This window comes from Lissotriton helveticus, chromosome 5_1 (genome assembly GCF_964261635.1).
Source record: "Lissotriton helveticus chromosome 5_1, aLisHel1.1, whole genome shotgun sequence".
Classification (NCBI taxonomy): domain Eukaryota; kingdom Metazoa; phylum Chordata; class Amphibia; order Caudata; family Salamandridae; genus Lissotriton; species Lissotriton helveticus.
Window position 1 is genome coordinate 1,451,947,920 of NC_136065.1, and position 20,815 is coordinate 1,451,968,734.

Here is a 20,815-nt window from a genome sequence, read left to right on the forward strand (position 1 = left end):
GATACATTCTTTAGATAACCCCTGCTCACCCCCTTGGTAGCTTGGCACAAGCAGACAGGCTTATCAAAGGCAATGTGTAAAGTATTTGTACCAACACTCACAGTAACACAGTGAAAACACCACAAATGGACTCCACACCAGTTTAGAAAAATAACATATTTTTATCTAAACTACCCAAGGCCAAAACGACAAAAATCCAACATACACAGGTCAAGAATATGATTTTAAAAGAGTTCTAGGGTTTGCGTCACAATAATCCACAGTTGCGTCAGTTTTTAGCCCAAAGTACCTTTAGATGCCACAAAAGTTCCAAGGGGCAGCTGCAGCATCAGAAAACAATCGATGCGTCACTCCTGAGACCCTGGGGAGGCGATGCGACAACTCCGCTGTACGCAGTGGGCGTGTTGCGACGAATCCGGTCTGTAGGGGGAGCGCTGCAATACCTTGGATGGATCCCGGGATGCAGGTTCTCGGTCGGAAGCGTCTCGCAAAGGCACGATGCGACGATCTTTGGGACGGCGACTATCTTCGGTGCAACGGCGCAGCGTTGATACTCTTCTGTCGCTGCCCCTCGATGCGATGGCGTTGGACTCTGCGACGATGTTCGCAGTGACGGGATGCGGTCCGCATGCAAGCAGTGCAATGGTTCTCACAGCGACGACAGGCTCTGAGACGATATTCGCAGCAACAGGAATCTTCCTACACCAGAGCGCTGCGATCCGCAAGCGAACGATGCATCGTTCTTGCAGTGGCAACAGGCGCTGCACCGATCTTCACGGCGGCAGGAATTTTCTCGCACTGTCGACGATGCGCTCCGCAATTGAGCGATGCGTGCAACATTGTAGATCTTCTTTTCTTCTTCTTTTCCAGCTCCCCAACACCAGGCAACAACCTCCAGAGGCCCCACAAATGGATCAATCACTCTAGGCAGGTCAGAACTCACACAGCAGAGTTCAGGGGGGAAGCTGGGGGTGAAGTCCTTTTGTTCCTGGGACTTCTTAACAGGATGCCAGCTCTCCACAGGCCCATAAAGATCTCTTCAAGCAAGGAGACACAGAAACAGCAAAGTCCTTCCCCTCTCCTTGGCAGCATAGCAACTGCAGGTCAGCCTTACAGCAGGTCAGTCCTTCTTCTTCAGTCTTCCGGCTTTCTCCTTGGCAGGGGTTCCTTCTTGATTCCAGGATGATCTAATTTTCTGGGGTCTGGGTATCACTTTTTATACCAATATTTCCTTTGTTCTCTGAAGGCAGAGAGGCCTTTGCCTTGTCCAAACCAGTTCTGGTCAGTCCTGGAGCACTTTGTTTACCTGGCTTCTTCTTTCCTTTGAGAGAGAGGGGCAGGGTTGTCAGCCGCCCAGCAGGGGGTGGAACCAGCATTGTGGAAGGCAGGCACAGCCCTATTCAGGCCCAGGTGCTATCCCCTCCTACCAACTCAAGATGCAGATGGAGCTATTCATCCCTGGTCTGACCTCGCCAGCCTCCTGGAGCCACCCCAGCCCCTGTCACTCACAAACCAGGCAGTCAATTCACAAACAGGCAAAGGTACACAGAAAGGTCAGACAAGAAAACATCCACTTTCTAAAGGTGCTGTTTCCAAACACAGGATTTAAAAACCATCCTTCCTAAAAGATAGGTTATTAAATTCTGAGTTCAGGGATACCAGATTGTAATTTTCTATCTTGCTCCTATGGGAAGATATGCAGGTGAACATTATACACAGCATTCCCCATTCTAGCCTATAGGCAAGATAGCCTTTCAATAGTGAAAAACCAAAATGGGTGTAATTCACTATCAGAGCATGTTACCCACACTACATGCTCTACCTTTCACATATACTGCACCCTGCCCTGGAGGGTACCTTGGGCCTTCCATAGGGTTGTTTGAATATGTACAGAAAGGGAAGGGTTAGGCCTGGTCAGTGTGGACACTGGTCAGGTCAACATGGCAGTTAGCAACTACTCACAGGCACTGCGATGGCAGGACTGAGACACCATTTTAGAGCTACTAATGTGGGTGGCACAATCAGTGCTAGTAGTATTTGAATCACCAGCCCTGGCACACTCAGTGCACTTTACTAGGGACTTACTTATAAAACAAAAAATATTTCAATCATAGATAACCAATCATAATTACAATTTATACAGAGAGCATATGCACTGATCAGCAGTGGTAAAGTGCCCAGAGTCCTTTTGCCAACAACCACGGGTCAGGAAAAACAAAGGAGGAAGAAGCAAAAAGTTTGGGGGTAACCCCGCAAAAAGGGCTGTTTCCAACAATGATCTACACATGTATCAATCATTGTCTTTGTATAATGTGTGTGTGTGAAGTAAATTGCTCTGACACTCTATGTTGGAAGGAGAAGTGCTATAAAAAAATTAAATACATCTGAGTGAGGAGCCATGAAGAGCTGAGGGCCACCATTTGTGGGTGATAGCGAGGGAATCCATGAAAAAGTAGGTAATTGTGGCCTTCGCTATCAAAGATTGCTGCACTGGGCACCACCAGTGCCAAAGCAGGCCGCTTACAGCAGAATCTCCAGACAAAATACATCCTCAAGAAATTGGATAACCATGCTCTAGGCCACCCTCTCAGCCATTTTTACCTCTGGCCATTTTATGAAGTACTCAATTAAGAAAAAAGTAAAGTTTCCTTCTCAGGGACAGAAGCAAATGGACCCATTATACCTGTCCGATCTCCCTATTCTATTACTCCATATCGCCCAATCTAGGACTTTGGGCCTTATTATGATGTCGGTGGGACGAGCGTCCAACCAACCTCATATTGGGAGTGGAACTGCCTGACAAGAAGTCAGCAGTTCCATTTCGGATATTATGATGTGAGGGCAGACGGAAACACAGCCTTTACCATTGCTGCTTGTGCTGTTGCCCGGAAAAGGACACAAGCTGTAATGGTAAAGGGTATGTTTTAAACATCCATGCAGCATACGGTGCATAGATTTTTGGGGAGCACCACATGTGTCCCCAGGCCAGACAGCGGTGGCCTAGAGGGGATGCAGGAGGTCGGTGGCAGTCTGTCCGGGATCCTAATAAAGCCCTTAGTGTGAACTGATCAGAACCAACCCTCAGTTGGTTTTATGTAGACCCATACCCACTTATTAGTGGCATGCTTCATCATCAGGTCTCATCCTGGTCCCTATAAACCAGGACGGTTGTTGATAATGATGTATTTGGTAATTATCATGGTGTAGGGATAATCAATTCTCCCAACACCTGCATGCACCATGTTTAACCCAATCAAGGGCATCCTATATTAAAAGAATACTGGGGTGCCTCTTTAGTATTTTTACTCTCATTATTGATTGCTCCCTGGAACATGGTTGAACCCATCTAAACAGAGTTAAAGTGCTTGTTTTCCTTTGCCCTAAACATGGTAACAATGGCCTTATTTGAATATGCAATGTACTTATAAGACTCCTGGTAAGGTCGGATTTTAGTTTACAATTTAGAAAATTACACTTTTAGAAAGGCAGGATGGGGGTCGGAGCTGGGCACAGCCCCACTTGCAACTGAATAGGCATGCCTCTACCTCCTCACAAAGGGCTTGTCACCACTGCATTGTCCATGCAGCCAGCCTGGAACCAGGGTATGGAAGTCAGGAAATTCCAAGCACTACAAAGAGAAACCTCTAGAAACTTCTCCTACTTTTGTCACTTTCTGGACCTGTGGATGGACTCTCAGAGGTTTCCCAGCTGCTATTACCTGCAGTGTACTCCACAAGACTGCTTTGCTTCTTCATGACTAGCACCCAGAACTAGTAGAGTGACTCAAAGGGTAGTTTCCTAGCCCCCTGTTCAGAGCCACAATGACATAACAGATTCCCACCATCTTGAACCTGCACCTGGGCCCAGCCTGAGTGAGTCCTATCCTTAAGTGGTGCCCCTCCAGTCTTGGACCCTTGGTGGAGGTGCTAAAGGCACCCAGATGGACAAAATCCCAAACTTGTGACTTGAAACAATTTGGGCTAAAAACTGCTCGGAGAACTAAGTGAAGACCTTGACCAACCGGCTCATCTGTCCACCCAAAGTGCGTTGCTGGTTGGCCTAATTTCTCAGCAACTCCCTGTACGTTTTTCTCAAAAGCAGCAAATTCTTTGTCGCGATCCTTTGCCATAGGGGTATCCGGCCTCCTGGAACTCTTGTCAGCTACAGCCTCCTGCTTCATCCCTCTGCAGATTTTTGACTTCCAATCAAAGAGACTAAGTCCAAACCTAGAAATCTTCTCCACAAATTTGGCCCGTGGATCCCTTAACAACAACGCTCCTTGCTCAGACACTGCCTCACAACATCCTTTTCTGAATTTTTTTTAAGTCCAAGGTTAAGCGCTGACCAAGCCCAATCAACTCTTAGTATCCAACCTGCCCTCCATCACGGTTGAACATATATTTTTGCTTTGCCCCGGTCTCACTCGACTAGAGACAACTCACAGAGCCAGTGCCTGAAAGGGGCTTGTCCAAATAAACCAATAGTTTAAGGCAGCTGTTCAAACGCCACTTTCTGTATGTATGTGCATTTTGTGTAAGGTATATAAGGCCACAGTAGTTTTTGATTCACAGTAACAACTCTCTGTTATAATACCTGAAAACCACAATCCTCACCTTTACAGCATGAAACATTATACATAATACATTCCTCCTGTGTGGTGTGCCTGCATGCTGCGAAATCACAGGCAAATCAGGGGCATATCTGGCTCCCTCTGTATAAGGCATTGTGTAACCTAACATAAAATGGCTCATGATTGGTATCATTAGATTATTTCAAACCCTCTAGTGAATCCCCAATCTCCATGCAGCAATGCACATTGTTGAGACAATGCGGAAAGCCTGACGTGGTCACTGTAGAGACTTATGAGTTAACAATTACCAAACCCTTTTGGCTCCTGATGAACTTCGTAGAGCTATGACGTAATGAATAAAGTGTATTGCAGTGAAGGCCACTTTAGAATGTTGAGTTTGCAGTTGCACGCAGACAAGCAAAGAAGTGTGATAACAATCTCCGTGTATGGTGTAGTAATTTACGGGTACCTCATCTGGGAAGACGCTACAAATGGCGACGACATAGGGGATAAATAACTCGAAGATTGGCAGTGCTCTCTCATAGAGTTTACTGTGGTTCAGAAAAACTGATTGTGCGTACCACATGTGCCATCGTCGAAGTACAGAATCAATGTTTGATGCATGTTCCAGCCAGGTGAAGCAGTTGAAAATTAAAGCATATACAGAGAATCTACACATCCGTGGTCGAGAATCTGTTGGTCAGACCATACATAAAGGTACAGCGATACTACGTAACACAGAGCCGTACCGTTATGGAGTGATAATGTGGTGATTGCAAGTGCTGCTAAGCAGAGATCAACCCAGTGTCAAAAAGTACAAAGCAACAGCCAAATGCAAAATAATGCTGGGATTACAAGTGCTGCAAAGCAGATATCAACCAAGTTTAAGCAAGTGCACAGAGATGCCAAAAACAAAGTTGCCTGAATGCAAGAAATGGTCATCTGCTTACCACCAGAAGTAATTAAAGAGCGTCTTAATACCGCAGCACTGGGCACTACAGTCCAAGGAGAAGTGTACAGGAGCCATCCATGCCTGAAGAGGTGAGCCACCAAAGCCGCTGATTGGGGCTCAGGACAACTACACAGTTCTTCGAAGAGTGAGTCAGTGAGGAGTCCGGAATAGTGGCAGGGTGTTGTTCCGATGGAGACCAATCAGAAAATCATGTTTCCAGTTATCATCAAGGTTGATCCAGAGGCCAGTACAACACACAGTTTCAGAGAGAATGAGCTAGAAGCAGTGGCCAAAAGACTGTTACGTGCGGCCTCATTAAGCTCCACACTGGTGTACAATGCTGCCGCTTTCTTGAAACAATCATCATTTGATACTGCCAGAACAGCATAATTTTGGTGACCGATGAACTACGTGGATAGAGACCATTGAAAATGTAATTGATGCACTTGAAGAGCCTGATAACAAAAAGATGACCAAATACCTCAAAAATCTTGCTGGTGATGGCATGCAGGAAGTCATAAAGCTAGTGCCACAAACTGACAAAGAAACCAGATACTGTCAGAAAAAAGAAACTTTGAATTTCAAGTTCAATCCAATACCAAATGTTAACATTGAAAGATATATTTTCAGTCAAGATGACAGAAAATTGATGAAACCATTGATGAATTTGTAGAAAGACTTGACACACTTATCAAACATTGTAAGCTAAATGAATTTAATGATGAAGAAGCTATACGTCTCAGGGACTTTGATGGATGTTTTCTGATTCATTCAGACGGCGAACGCTGAGAGAAACTCTGAGTCTTGGACAAGTGTTAATGGTTTCTAGAGCTGAAGACGTGCTGATCGACAAGCTGCTAACATGGAGGCAGGAGGTGCCCAGAATGAATCAGTCATGAGTGTAAAAATCAATTCAAAGCAAAAGACTGAAAGACACAAGGTGATTTCTACATGTAAAAAGAAGTTATGTTTAAGATGTGGATTTTTGTTTCTACACAATGACAAATGTCCCGCCACTGTACAGATGTCTAAGGGCTGTGGGAAAGAGAACCCTTTCATGAAGATGTGAAAAGCAAAGAGAAAAACAAGTGTATCACGGCGCTAAGACAAAATGGCTGCTGGAACATTCCAGAGGCAACGTTCAACATGCACACACAAGGCCAAGTAGGTAAAACAAATTGACATCAAACTAAGTAGATTGACATATACATCCTCGTCTAATAGTTCATCCCTATCAGTATCAAGTGAAAATGAAGATGGTTGTGCCATATTGATGTTCACTTCAGAACAGCGTGCACATGTCAGACTATCTGAATGTGAAGAAACATGTCAGTCAAAGAAATGTCTGCATGCCAAAGCACCAAAGTCATCCAAACATTGTTCGAAAAAATTACACTGAAAGTAAATGGTTGTTCAATACATTTCATCATTGATAGTGCTGCATGAACTACATTATGAATATTCACCATAAAATAGTATGTCAGTTCCCTTCATTGTTTCGTGGTTTGGGAAAGATTAAGACTATTAAAGTAAAGTTGCATACCGATAAGGACATCCATCCTGTTGCTCAAAGACATAGTAAAAGTGCTATTCATTTACAAAATGCCATTAAAAAAGAACTTGAATTCTTATTTAAGCATTATATCATTGAGCGTTCTACTGGTCAAAAACCATAGATTTCTCCCCTCAAGGTAGTGACCAAAAAGGACAGTGAATGAGCGATATGCATATGCCCTAACATGCGTCAGGCAAATAAGGCAATAGAATGAGAACGACATCCAGGTCCACACATTGCTGACATGATCACGCAACAAAATGGTGCCATGGTTTTCTCTCGCCTTGATTAAAATAAAGGTTATGATCAGTTGGAACTCGAAGAAGATTTCAGGTACATTACAACCTTTTCCACACATGTTGGTCTGTTTGATACAAAAGACTAAGGGCCCGATTCACAAAAGTAAACTGAGATGAAAGCCTGACTTTACGACTTTTGGTATTCACAAAGGACATTTACTACTTGTAAATGCCTTTGTGAATACCAAAAGTTTAACTTTATGATTTTCGGTATTCACAAAGGGCATTCATGAGTAGCAAATGCCCTTTGTGAATACCGAAAGTCGTAAAGTTAGACTTTCATCTAATTTTAACTTTGTATCGGGCCCAGAGTTTTGGTGTGTCATCTGCTGCAGAACTGCATCAAGACGGCATTTGATATAGAACACAGCTTGTTAAGAATGCTCTCAATTACAGTAATGACATATTGGTTTACCAGGTTGTCCAGGAAAATATAAGAGCCCTGCTGACTTCTTTTCCAGAGTGCCCAATCAAGGTCATGGCACTCCATCCAAGTCAGTTGAAGCTTATATCAACTTCATCATAAAATCAAACACACAAACTGGCATTTTATTAGCCCAGATCATCACTATCATGAGCCATGATAGTGACATAGCTAAAGTTGAATGATATAGTTATACATCAGTTATGGAACCAGCTCACTTGGCCTCTTACCAACAAGGGTGAATATCAAAAATACAGAAACATTAAAGATGAACTGCCACTAACTAAAGAGAGATTTATAGTGTTAGTATCTTGATTCCGGACAGTCTACAGCAGAAAATGATTGAAGTGGCCCACAAAGGACATAGAGTAATTGTTGCCACACAATGAGCTCTCCGAGACTGGGTCTGGTTCCCATATCTCGACTATCGAGTTGAGAAAGAATTCAAGGTTAAAGGTCTCTCATGTATGCAACTGCCTATCTACAAAAGTTACTCAACACACCGTAAACATGTCAGAACCCCCGAAGCAGACCCAGAAGAGAATAGCCATGGACTTTTTCAGTCCACTCGACAAAGGACATCATCCGATGGTGATTGTGGATAAATACTCGCGATTTCCATTAATTGAGGATCTTTCATTCAACACTCAAGAAAGATCCTTTGAGAGACTGGATGGCATCTTTCAGACATGTGATGTTCCAGCTACACTAAAATCAGACATTGGCCTGCGTTAGAGCATCTGAGTATAAAGCATCACAACAGCATTCCATGGTTGAGAGATTTTTGAGTATGCTCAAAAGCTGTGCAGCATGCTCTACTCAAGAAACTCAATTTACAAACTGTGTTGCACTCTACATTGCAAGCTTACCGTTGAACATCTCACTTGAACACCAGTGAAAGTCTGGAAACATTGATGTTCAGGAGGGCAATGACAACCAAGATAGCCAAGTGAATCAATCAGAGATAAAGAGATGAGAAAGCAGCTCATACAAGGGACTTGGTTAAAAAACTAGAGATGAAAACTTATGCTGATGGAAGATAACATGTGAAAAACATAATCTTCCCGAGAGAAAAAAAGTGCTTGCTTGGCAGATGCTGAAAAGAAAATCTGATGCACTCTTTGATGCAGAAACTTTCCAAGTGGTGTCGACCAAAGGACAAATGGTGACTGACCAGGGCCCTGGGAAGTCTATTACCAGAAACTCTTCTGACTTCCAGTGTTTGATTCATAGTTCACCAGATCTACATGGTAGAGACGGATTCTGAAACAACAGTGACTGCTACTGCCTTTTCACCATCCCAGCAAATTTGGATCATAAAGATGTCAGGTCTCAACTTCGCACAATACGTTTGTGTTGAACACTTTCAGCACCAAAGAGATTTAAATGTATATATTTGTATATCTTTTGTAAAATTAGCAATTGTTTGTTTAACAGAGGGGAAGATGTAGGGTCTTGCACATGAATAATGGCAGAAGATTTTTTGGCTCCTGATTAACTCCATAGAACTATGATGTAATAAATAGACTGTTTTGCATTGAAGGTTGCTTTAGAATTTTTATTTCGCAGTTACACTCAGATGAATAAAGACATATGATATGGTGTAGTCATTTATGGGCATCCCATCTGGGAAAACGTTACAGTCACCACCTGTTCTGACACCCTTTGAGGGAGAGCAAGTATCCTAGAGTAGGATTAGGTGCTGCTTGGCAATCCTGGAAACTCACAGAACCTCATCAACCCTGCAGTTCTAGCCATTGTGGGAGCGGGCCCATGGCTTTGGTGGGATTCGTAGGTTGCCTTCAAAGCTGCACTCAATTTGTAATAAATAAATAACTACAGGGGCCCAAAATGTTTCTTAGGAGCCTGCTGCTACGCTGCAGGTATGGCACATCAATGCTGCCTATTGTTGATTTCATATCATGCTTCTTTCTTACATCACCCTGAAATTCCTGTCTCCTTATCACTACTTTTCTGTCTTTTAGTCTGAGCCCAAGTTTGAAAAACAAAATAGGTTCTGGTCCCCAAACATGAGTGCCTGACTCCTGCGACTACCAGCATAAATAAGGCACTACTCTGTAAAACACCGTGCATACGTCAAGACCCACAGAAAAGCATCAACAAACTCCACTATGAGTTTTAAAAGGTCGCCATATCTTCAGCTTTGCTCAGAACCACTAATTCCTTCACATTCATCTGATCATCCAATACAAATACAAGAGTAAGCAACATTTTGAAAAATTGATTACATTTCAGGGCACATCGCTTTGGAACTCCCTGGACAATCAATCAAGCACACTCTACTGCTTAATCAAATCGAAACAGACATTGAAAGCAATCTTATTTATAGAGACGTGCTGCTCACAATCTGGCTCTGTTGGGACCGCAATGTTATGAAAAGTTACCCATGCCGCATACAGGTACTGTGCATTCAAGAAAGGGATTGCATTCTGGAATCCGGGGGATTGGTAAGAGGAAAAATGACGAGGAAAGAAGAGGACGCTTGCCCAAATTGTAATGCTCAATGAATTATAGTTATCTAAACTATTATTGCCTCAAGCACTTCTTGACTTTGTTGACGAGTGGGGGAAAATAGCCACACACATGTAAAACCTTGTCAGATGTCTGCCAAACATCCTGAAGTCTCCTGAAAACAAGCAATGCTTTTTGAGACCTCAGAATCTAGGTGGATGGAGTCTGTAGCTGCTCAGGACTGCTGTAAAGCACACCAAACAGAAAGGAGTACCACAAGTAAATAAAAGGCAACATTTGAATGTGCCTCACATGTGTATATATTTATATAAGAAGCACAAGAAACTAAAGACTTGAGCACAGGACCACGAGTGACTCACGCGCTGAAAGAGAGTGTCATATAAGTGTCTTCTATTCACACCTGCATACAATAATTGCACATGTGTGTCTGTTACACTCACATGAGTATCCAGGAATAGGAGCAAAATAGAAAAAGGACTAACTTAAAATATTCAACCAACCAAAGGCAAATAAGACGGCCACACTGGAGTGACAAACCAAGTCTGCGCACAGAGAGACAAAGTAAATCAGTGACAACTATTACCACTGGTTATATATATATATATATATATATATATATATATATATATATATATATATATATATATATATATATATATATATTTTTTTTTTTTTTTTAGATATATAGTATTAACAGCAAAAATTTAAATGTAAATATTATAAAAATACACATTTCTATCTATCTCTTTATGTCTGTTTATCTATCTTTAGTGGCTCTCCTCTGCTCCCTTCCAACTACCGACCGATCAGTCTCATTGATGTCTCCCAGAAGATCTTTGCAAGACTCATTTTGGACCGGTTGCAGGACTGGATTGATGAGTCAGCAATTCTTAGTCCTTACCAGGCAGGGTTTAGAAAGAACACCTCCACCGTGGACCACATTTTCTGCCTACAATTACTATACTGGAAAACGGTGAGATTCGAGGGTGGCAACCTCTACATGGGGTTTGTTGACCTCCATTCCGCTTTTGACCTCGTACCTCGGGGGAAACTCTGGGCTGTTCTCTTCGATCTTGGCATCCCTACTCATCTTCTGACCATTATGATAAGGCTGCATGAGGCCAATTTTGGCCAAGTCAGATGTGGGAAAAATGGTATGCTCTCATCCAGATTCACCGTTGGCAGGGAGGTACGGCAGGGCTGCGTACTTGTGCCGACCCTGTTTTGCCTCTATGTCAACGGGGTAATCAGGCACCTTAATGGAATTCAGAATAATGACGCGCCAAAGCTGGCAGGTAACAGGGTCCCAGCGATTATGTTCGGCGATGACACCCTTTTGCTTTCCAAATCTCCAATGGGTGTTCATCGAATTTTGGATGGCTTTCAGGAATTCTGCACCGCTAGAGGCTTGGAGATCAATACTTTAATAACAAAATGTATGATCTTCAATCCACCAAGAACTTCACGCCCAAATCCAAGCTTAGGGGCAACGATGCTAGAAAGGGTAAACACTTTTGACTATCTGGGGGTCACAATAAATGAAAATATGACATGGGGACCCCAGCAGATTAAGTCACAACTCAAACTGGCCCAACTCTCACACGGAATTCTTAGGCTATCCTACAAGTCCACTATTAAACCCGTGGGACCACCATTGGAGGTGTACAAAACACAAGCGAGGGGTGCCATCATGTACGGGGGCGAACTATGGGGCTTCTGCAACAGGTCTGAAATTAGTAAAACTGAGAACACATTTCTAAGAGGGCTATTAGCTCTACCGCTCAGTTCTCCACTGATTCCTTTAAGGTTAGACCTGGGAATCAGACCTATCGATGAAGAGCTAGCTCTAAAACCCCTACAATTCTGGCGTAGGCTCTGGGTTACCCCGGAGCTGATACACTATAGAGAGGAACTAAAGGAAATACTGACTGACACAGGTTCAGGAAACATTCCCTGGCTCGCCCATATAAAAAAAGAATTTATTAGGTTAGAGATCCCTGATTTATGGTTAGACCCAGAGGCGGGCTGCAAACGACTGTCTCGCACCCAATTAACGTATATATTCCGTGCAGACAGACTTAATGCCGCACTATCTAACCCCTAAACTGGTTCAATCACTGTTTCCTTCCTGCAAGTTAAAGATTGCTACTTATTTGAGCAGTTTCTTGATGATATATACCCCGTGTTAGCAAAAAAACTATATGTTCAGTGGAGGCATGGTGTCCTCCCGTTGCAAGCCTTTACTAGCAGGTGGTCACCCTCTGCCCCGAAAAATTGTCCGGCTTGTGAATGTGATTCTGAAAGCGAATTACATGTGTTGTTTTTTTGCTCAGGGTATCGTAAGGCTAGGAATTACTGGCTTGTTCCACTATGTAAAAATGTAGCCTTTAAACAATGTATGCAGGCATTTAGAATACTTAAAACTGACACAACTGGTCCGACCGTATGTGCTGTCTCAAACTTTTTGGCTGCCATGTGGCATAAGCGCAGGCTCCTAGTTGCCCGAACTTAAGCTGGGTTCGCCTATGGTCACCTATAGTCTTTTTATCTTGTTCTTAAATGCTAATATGAATTTATTTTTAATTTTTTAACTAATGTTCGTTGTAAATTGTGCCATTGTATGAATTGACTAAATCTGTCTGCGGTTCAACTTGCTGCTATCATTTTTATTATTCTTTAACTGTCATCCATTTGCACTGTTTTTTATGCACTACTGCTGTCTTCTTTTAGGGCATTTTGCCGAAATAAAGATTCTTTGAATTGAATTACAATTAGGACCAAATTTCCATAGGAAAAGCATTTATTGGTGTGCTAATACTTTTGGCACCATTTGACGAATCTTCACAAAACTTTCTTGAAAAAAGTCTAATCCGCCTCTAATCCTACCGGGATAGTTCTAAGGTGGTCCATCAAGCAGTGGTCCAAATAATGGAGGGGTCCAAAAACACATTTCCCTCATTTATTTTTAAGTAGGAAAAGGATCTACCACCTTCTCTGGCCCTGTGAAAACGAGGGACGTGGCTAGGGCGAGGTTGGCTGAGAAGAGGTTTCTCTTGGGGCGCGGAAGGAGATTAGTTCATTGAGGTATTGGGGTCCAGTGTTGTGGAGGGCTTTGTAGGCATGTGTGAGCAGTTTGAAGGTTATTCTTCTTTTGACAGGGAGGCAGTGAAGGTCGCGGAGGTCGCGGAGGTGATTGGTGATGTGGTCATGTTGTGGGATGTCAGAATAAGTCTGACTACGGCGCTCTGGACGGTCTGGAGTTTAAGGAGGATTTTTTTGTTGATTCTGGCGTAGAGAGCGTTTCCATAGTCCAGTCTGCTGGTGATGAGTGTGTGGGTGATGGTCTTCCTGGAGTCGGGTGGATCCACTTAAAGGTCTTGCGAAGTATGCGGCGGGTGTTAAAGCATGTGGAGGACACGGGGCTGATCTGGTGATTCTTGGTGAGTGAAGCATCGAGTATGATGCCGAGGTTGCGTGCGTGGTCCATTGGGTGGGTGGATTTCTGAGGGTTGGGGCCACCTGGTGTTTTCCCATGGGGAGGGGGTGGAGCCGAGGATGAGGTCTTCTGTTTTCTTTGTATTTATCTTCAGGCAGCTGTTGCTCATCTAGGTTGCAACGTATTTCCTCCCTTCTTGGAAATTGCTCCTGGTAATGTCGGGTTCCTTTGTGAGGGAGAAGATGAGCTGAGTGTCCTTGGCATAGGAGACGATGTTGAGACCGTGGTTTCTGATGATAATTGCGAGGGGGGCCATGTAGACATTGACAAGTGTGGGGCTGAGGGAGGATCTCTGTCGGTTCTGAGAGGAAGGGCAGGCAGTATACTTATTCTCTCTGTTCTGCCTGAGAGGAAAGATCATATCTAGTCTCAGGCTGTTCCTTGGATGCCGGTTTCTTGGAGCTTGGTGGCTAGTATGCGGTGGTAGATGGTGTGGAAAGCTGCTGAAAGATCCGGGAGGATGAACGCTGCCATATGGCCTTGGTTGAGGAGGGCGCCAATGTTGTTGGGGCGGCTATGAGGGCGGTCTCGGTGCTGTGATTGCTGCAAAATCTGGATTGAGAGGTGTCTAGGATGTTGTTGGTTTCTGTTGTCTGGTGTTCAGATTTTGCTTACTCTCCCCTGAGGCGGAAGCCGGGGGCTCTCTACTCTATTTCTCCCGCTTCATTGTTTACTTTGCTGCTAATTCTGTTTTAAAAATTGTAAATATTTTAATTGGCCGTTTTACTCACCAAGCGTCCCGGACCCTTGGGTGTGAGGTTAGCGTCACACCGAGGCTCCCTGCACCCGATCCCTTTACCGGCGCAGCCGATTGAGGCGCTGACGCCGGGAGTCATAGGGGGTAGCCGCCATCTTAGTGGGAGGAAAGGGTAGTGGTCCAGCTGTAGGACGCCTCCCGCCCTCCCAGAATACTTAAGGGCCATTCACTGCTAGCACTCAGATTTTGCTTACTTTCCCCTGAGGCGGAAGCCGGGGGCTCTCTACTCTATTTCTCCCGCTTCATTATTTACTTTGCTGCTAATTCTGTTTTAAAAATTGTAAATATTTTAATTGGCCGTTTTACTCACCAAGTGTCCTGGACCCTTGGGTGTGAGATTAGCGTCACACCGAGGCTCCCTGCATCCGATCCCTTTACCGGCGCAGCCGATTGAGGTGCTGACGCCAGGAGTCAAAGGGGGTAGCCGCCATCTTAGTGGGAGGAAAGGGTAGCGGTCCAGCTGTAGGATGCCTCCCGCCCTCCCAGAATACTTAAGGGCCATTCACTGCTAGCACTCAGATTTTGCTTACTCTCCCCTGAGGCGGAAGCCGGGGGCTCTCTACTCTATTTCTCCCGCTTCATTGTTTACTTTGCTGCTAATTCTATTTTAAAAATTGTAAATATTTTAATTGGCCGTTTTACTCACCAAGCGTCCAGGACCCTTGGCGGGGAGTTTAGCGTCACACCGAGGCTCCCTGCACCCGATCCCTTTACCGGCGCAGCCGATTGAGGCGCTGACGCCGGGAGTCAAAGGGGGTAGCCGCCATCTTAGTGGGAGGAAAGGGTAGCGGTCCAGCTGTAGGACGCCTCCCACCCTCCTCCACAACGTATAAAAAGATGATGACTTCCCGTCCGCACAGCGGGCGCGCCGGCGGCGCGCCAAAGGCAAGCCGGTCTGCGACCGGGCTTGCACTCATTCCAGGCTATAGATCTGCCAGTGATCTGTCCGGGGTGTACACAGACTCTCAAACCCATGCAGTTACGCGACGCCAAATTGGACTATAGCATGCTTATGTTAAACTGTAGATCCCTACCAAAACATAGGATGGAACTTGCTCTCATGCTAGAAGAACGTATGCCAGATGCAGTTTTCCTCACAGAAACTTGGCTTACGACAGACTCTAACCCTGACATCGTGACAGCCCTTCCTCCAGGCTTCCAAATCATTCGGCTGGATCACCCTGAAGGGAGAGGAGGAGGTCTAGCTATTATACATAAAGAGCAGTATCACTGCCGAGTAATCCCTGAATCAATTGCAGAATGTGAGAGTCTAGCATTTAGCCTGGAATTCTCCCCAACAACTGTTTCTCAGGCACTGTAGTATACCGCCCCCCGGGGCCCTCTAAACAGTTTCACAAGCATCTTCCATCTATTATAGCCGAACGGGTCACAACTGCCTCGAATTACACGTTGTTAGGCGACCTCAATTTTCATTTTGATGCCACCCTGGATCATACCGCCATTGTGTTGGCAGATGATTTAGCGGCTCTACAGTGAGCACAACGGGTCAAGGCACCCACCCATATTAACCACTTCGACGCTAATGACAAAGCCAGCTCGTCATGGGCGTTACCTGCCCTGCGCTCATGACGAGCTGGCTTTGTCACAAACAAGCCATTTACTCCTTTCTCAGCGCACAGCAGGTAAACGCGGTAGCGCTGAAGCAGTTAAGGGTCATCTATTGGACCCAGTGTTTAGTAACTGTACAGAGCTTGTGGTTGGGCTACCAATTTCCCTCCCCTGGGCTGACCACCTACTTGTGCCCCTTACCTGGACTACATGTAAGTCACCCCTCCCTAGCCCCATCGTAAGGAACGCTAGAATCTGGGCCCGACTACCAGTTGACTCCTGGTCCAATAGACTCGCGACTGCGATAGGAAACTAGAAAGACGGTGGCGCATGGATTACTCACTGGATGAGAAAACCCAATATAGAGAGGCAATCAAATCCTATAAGGTCGAGGTTAAATCTGCCCAGTCTATCTACTTCTCGGACAAAATTATGCGGGCCAAGTCTAAACCGAAGGAAATTTTTCAAATGGTGAAAAGCCTTAACAAACTTCCCTCTCCCGGCATGCACCCGGGTAAAACCGCGGCCCACTGCAATGACTTGGCAGAATTTTTCCACCATTAAGTCAACCAAATCTACTCCTCTTTTCCTTCCATAGTAAAAGAGTCCAGAGCTCAGGGACAGGCAAACCTGGGGGATGTTCCATCACAACCCCCGATAAGTTTGGAACACTTTCCTTTACTAGATCCCGAATCTCTGGAGTTCTTAGCCCGACAAATAAAATCGGGGTCTCCATGTGACCCAGTACCCCCAGAAGTTATGATGCTGGCACCTCAGGTTGTTCTACCCACCATCAAGAACCTCCTGAATGCCTCCATCACCTCCAGTACCGTCCCTCCTGCCTGGAAGCGGGCCATGGTCCGTGCTCTGCTGAAAAAAACGAATCTGGACCCCGGTGACTTCAGTAGTTATCGTCTGATCTCTTTGCTCCCCTGGGTGAGCAAAATTCTCGAGAGGCACATCAATATCCATCTGGTGGACTTCCTCGAGAATAACCAGCTGTTAGATGCCACCCAGACGGGCTTTCGCCCCAGACACGGGACGGAGACCGCTCTGCTGGCAGTCACTGAGGAAACCAGAAGGATATTGGACCAAGGGGGATCAGTGGCAGTGATCCTCCTTGACCTCAGTGCGGCATTCGACACGGTCAGCCATGACACCTTGCTGAGCTGTCTCTGGAATGTCGGAATAGCAGGCGGGTCATGGCTGTGGCTCAAATCATTTTTGAGCAACAGGTCCTTCCAAATTTTTGATGGAGACATGGTATCCACGAGCAGGCCGCTGAGATGTGGAGTCCCGCAGGGCTCCTCCCCAAGCCCTGCGCTCTTTAACATCTATATGAGACCGCTAGCTGAGGTTGTCCGTCTGTTTGGTATTAAAATCATCTCCCATGCGGATGACACTCAGCTGGTGGTCTCCTTGGCACAGGAGGATGGCCTTTCAGCATCAGTGGGGCTGACAAAGTGCCTGGAGGAGGTAAAGGGTTGGATGACGTCGTCCTCCCTCAAACTGAATGGGGACAAAACGGAGCTGATGCTCCTGGGTCCCACGAACCCCACATCTTTCAACTCCCTCTGGCCCCCATGCCTAGGCACCCCTCCAACCCCCAAGGACAACATAAAGAGCCTGGGGGTCTGGCTGGACAAAGCTCTATCTTTTAATACCCAGGCCACAAAACTTTCGGCTACCTGCTTTGGACTCCTTAGGATGTTGAAGAAAGTTCTTCCATTTTTACCTATGGAGGCAAAGCAGGTGGCCATTCAGGGCCTGATTCAGTCCCGACTGGACTTTAGCAATGTCCTTTACCTCGGTGTCCCTGAATACACACTGCGTAAGTTGCAGTTAGTTCAAAACTGCGCGGCCCGCACACTGCTCCAGCTGCCGCGTAGACTGTGAGCCAAACCTGGACTGAGCAGTCTGCATTGGCTACCGGTACGACAAAGAATTGCCTTTAAGGCTATGTGTATATCCCATCAAGCCTTTTGGGACACAGGACCTGCTATCATCCGTGATCTAATAACACAGTACCATCCCAGTAGAAATCTTCGCTCTAGTCAGGCGTTCATGGCCATAGTTACTAGAATAAAAAAGGCAAGAGCTGGCGGCAGGAGGTTTACTTACAATGCCGCCAAGCTATGGAATTCACTCCCCCTTCAACTCAGGTCCAACCCTAATCTGTCCTCCTTTCGGAAGCAGTTGAAGACTTTTCTTTTTAACGCTCCTCATTAATCCTCCAGCGAACTCTCTCTGTTAAGCAAATCACACTTCTCATTAGCGCTTGGACGCCTCAGGGCAGCAATCGCGCTCTACAAATATACATTTCATTTAATTTCATTTCATTTCATTTCTATGAAGTGTGTTTTCGGGGGTTGATGGCCTTTTTCATTACTTTGGTGGCAAAAGGGAGCAGTGAGAGGGGCCTGAAGTTCTTGACATCCGTCGGGTCTGCGGAGGGCTTTTTTAAGATGGGGTTGACTTTGGCATGTTTCCAGTTGTTGTCGGAATGTGGCAATCTTGACGGAGCAGTTGATAGTTCAGCGCAGTTTGGGTGCAAAGGCAGTGGCGGCCCTGTGGAAGATGTGCGGTGAGCAGCGGTCAGCAGGTGGTCCGGAGTGGATGCCTCTTCATGACATTACGTTGTCTTCAGTGGTGAGAGGAGTCCAGATGAGGAGGGTCTGTTGGATGGCATTACTGGGGATGGGAGTTGAGGTGGTGCCGTAGTCTTGGTCGTCAAAGTTGTCATGGAGTGTAAACCTAGGCAGAGTTCACGGAGTAGGCGGAACTCCGCGAAGTGCAAGAAAATTGTGCCATGCTACGCAGAGCTCCGCGAGCAGCGGTGTGCAGTAGATAAATGCTGTTTGAGGTGATTCTCAGTGCCAGGTGCTTGTCTGCACTGTGCAATCATCGCAAACGGCACCATGCACAGCGCAAGTGGGCACTGCTTCCTTTCTGCCGTTCGAGTAGATTTTTACTTGAGCAGCAGCTTTCTCAATGCCAACAGATGGTTTGTCAACACGAGAGGTCATGAGCATACACGACCACTCTCAATGAGAAATCTGAAAGCCTGCGTTGATAGTGATTTTCTAGCTCACACTTGCCAACTTGATATTGGTGATCTCAAACGAGGAAAAATCTCGCCGGGAGGTGGATTTTCCTTGCTTGCGCTTACTAACTTGACGTTCATGAACACGAGCAAGGCAAACAACTCTGCTACGCAAAGCAGAATTTTTCAGAACTCCGCAAACTCTGTGAGCGGAGCGGAGTTCACCGCCCAGACTTAGTCTTGATCTTAAGGTGAAAGAAAGAGCTGAGTTTTTTTGCAGGGGTCTTGGGAGGGAGGGACGTTGGCTGTTCCGCTGTTGGGTCTGGCAAATTTTTGTATGATTTTGAAGAGTTCTTGGAATTGTGGGTGTTGGAGAGGACTCTGTCTTGGATTAAGTTTCTCTTTGGTGATAAGATGAGTTGGTAGTGTGCCGTGATGGCTGATTTGTAGGTGGAGTGTGCTTTCCAGATTTTGCTGTTTCTCCACGTCTTTTCCAGTCATCAACAGGTGCGCATGGATTCTCAGAGGCCTGTGGTGAACCAGTTGGCTTTCTTGTTGTGTTGTCTCATGGTGTCTGTCGTAGTTGGGGGAGTGCAGGTGAGGGCGGAGGTGAGGTGTTCTTTGGAGAATTTGTTCCATCTTCAGCGTGGGGCAGAGCATGCGCTTCTGTGGAGTGGGTTTCGAGAAAGAGAAATGGCGGTGTTGTGATCACTGTTGTTGTCTAGGTAGAAGTTCAGGTCTCCGAGTAGTATGTAGTCTGTAGAGGCTGGAGCGTGGGGTGTGATATGGTCTGCAATGACTTTAGTGAAGGGGTTGTGGGTCAGGGAGGTCTGTAGGTGAGTGTTCCACTGAGTGTCGTTCTAGGTTTGGGCTGGATCTGGAAGTGGATGTGTTCCATGGGGGGCGAGGCATCGTCCGAGTTGGTGGTTGTTAGTTGGAGGGAGCTTTTGTGGACGATGGCGAGGCCTCCTCCTGGGCAGTTGGGGCAGTCTTTCCTCAGGATCTTGTATCTGTCAGGGCTTGCAGTTGCGATGTTGGGTGTAGAGCTGGCGTTGGTCCAGGTCTCTGTAAGGAAGGTGACGTTGGGCAAGTGAGTGTTGAGAAGGTCCCAGCTTTCTATGGATTTCTATAGCGTGTCTGTGCAGGGAGTGTACATTGAGGAGGATGCAGTTCAGTGGCTTGTGTGCGGTGGCGTCTGGTGTTTTGGGGGTGGCTGCCTTGGTTCAGAGTTGGGTGAAGGTATGGCGGCAGTGTCAGCAGGAGATTGGGCCTTGGGTGGTGTTCGCTGTCGAGAGCTGGCAGTTGTTGCATTTGGAGTTGAGGGTATGGAGAGTGCTGGGGTCATAGTGGCAGGGGGTCGGGAGACCAGGGTCCCTGGCGCTGGTCATTCGTGGGCGCCACCGGGCATGCCTTTGGCACACCAGTGCGTGCCTGGGCAGCTGCACAGCAGCCGCCATTCAGTAGGGGTCAGGGGGAGGGGGAGCAGCTGGGAGGTGGAGCGACCCGCTGGAGGATAAGGGGCCACCGGGGCAGCAGCGGCGGGAGCACACAGAAAACAAAAAAAGCAGACAGAGAAGGCAAACAAAAAAGGCAAACACAGAAAAGGCATAGACAGAGAAAAAGGTAAACAGAAAAGGAAGATACACATAGAGCGGAC

General features: G+C 46.0%; 1 protein-coding gene across 1 annotated transcript in view; it reads right to left on the reverse strand.

Annotated features, from left to right (window-relative positions):
* Positions 1 to 9,958: 9,958 nt before the first annotated feature.
* LOC144752672 (transmembrane domain-containing protein TMIGD3-like) overlaps positions 9,959 to 20,815 on the reverse strand; it is a 105,229-nt gene continuing 94,372 nt past the window's right edge. Inside the window, exon 5 of the mRNA XM_078640540.1 lies at positions 9,959 to 9,996. Coding sequence (XP_078496666.1) covers positions 9,959 to 9,996 — 38 coding nt within the window. The remainder of the gene's footprint in view (positions 9,997 to 20,815) is intronic.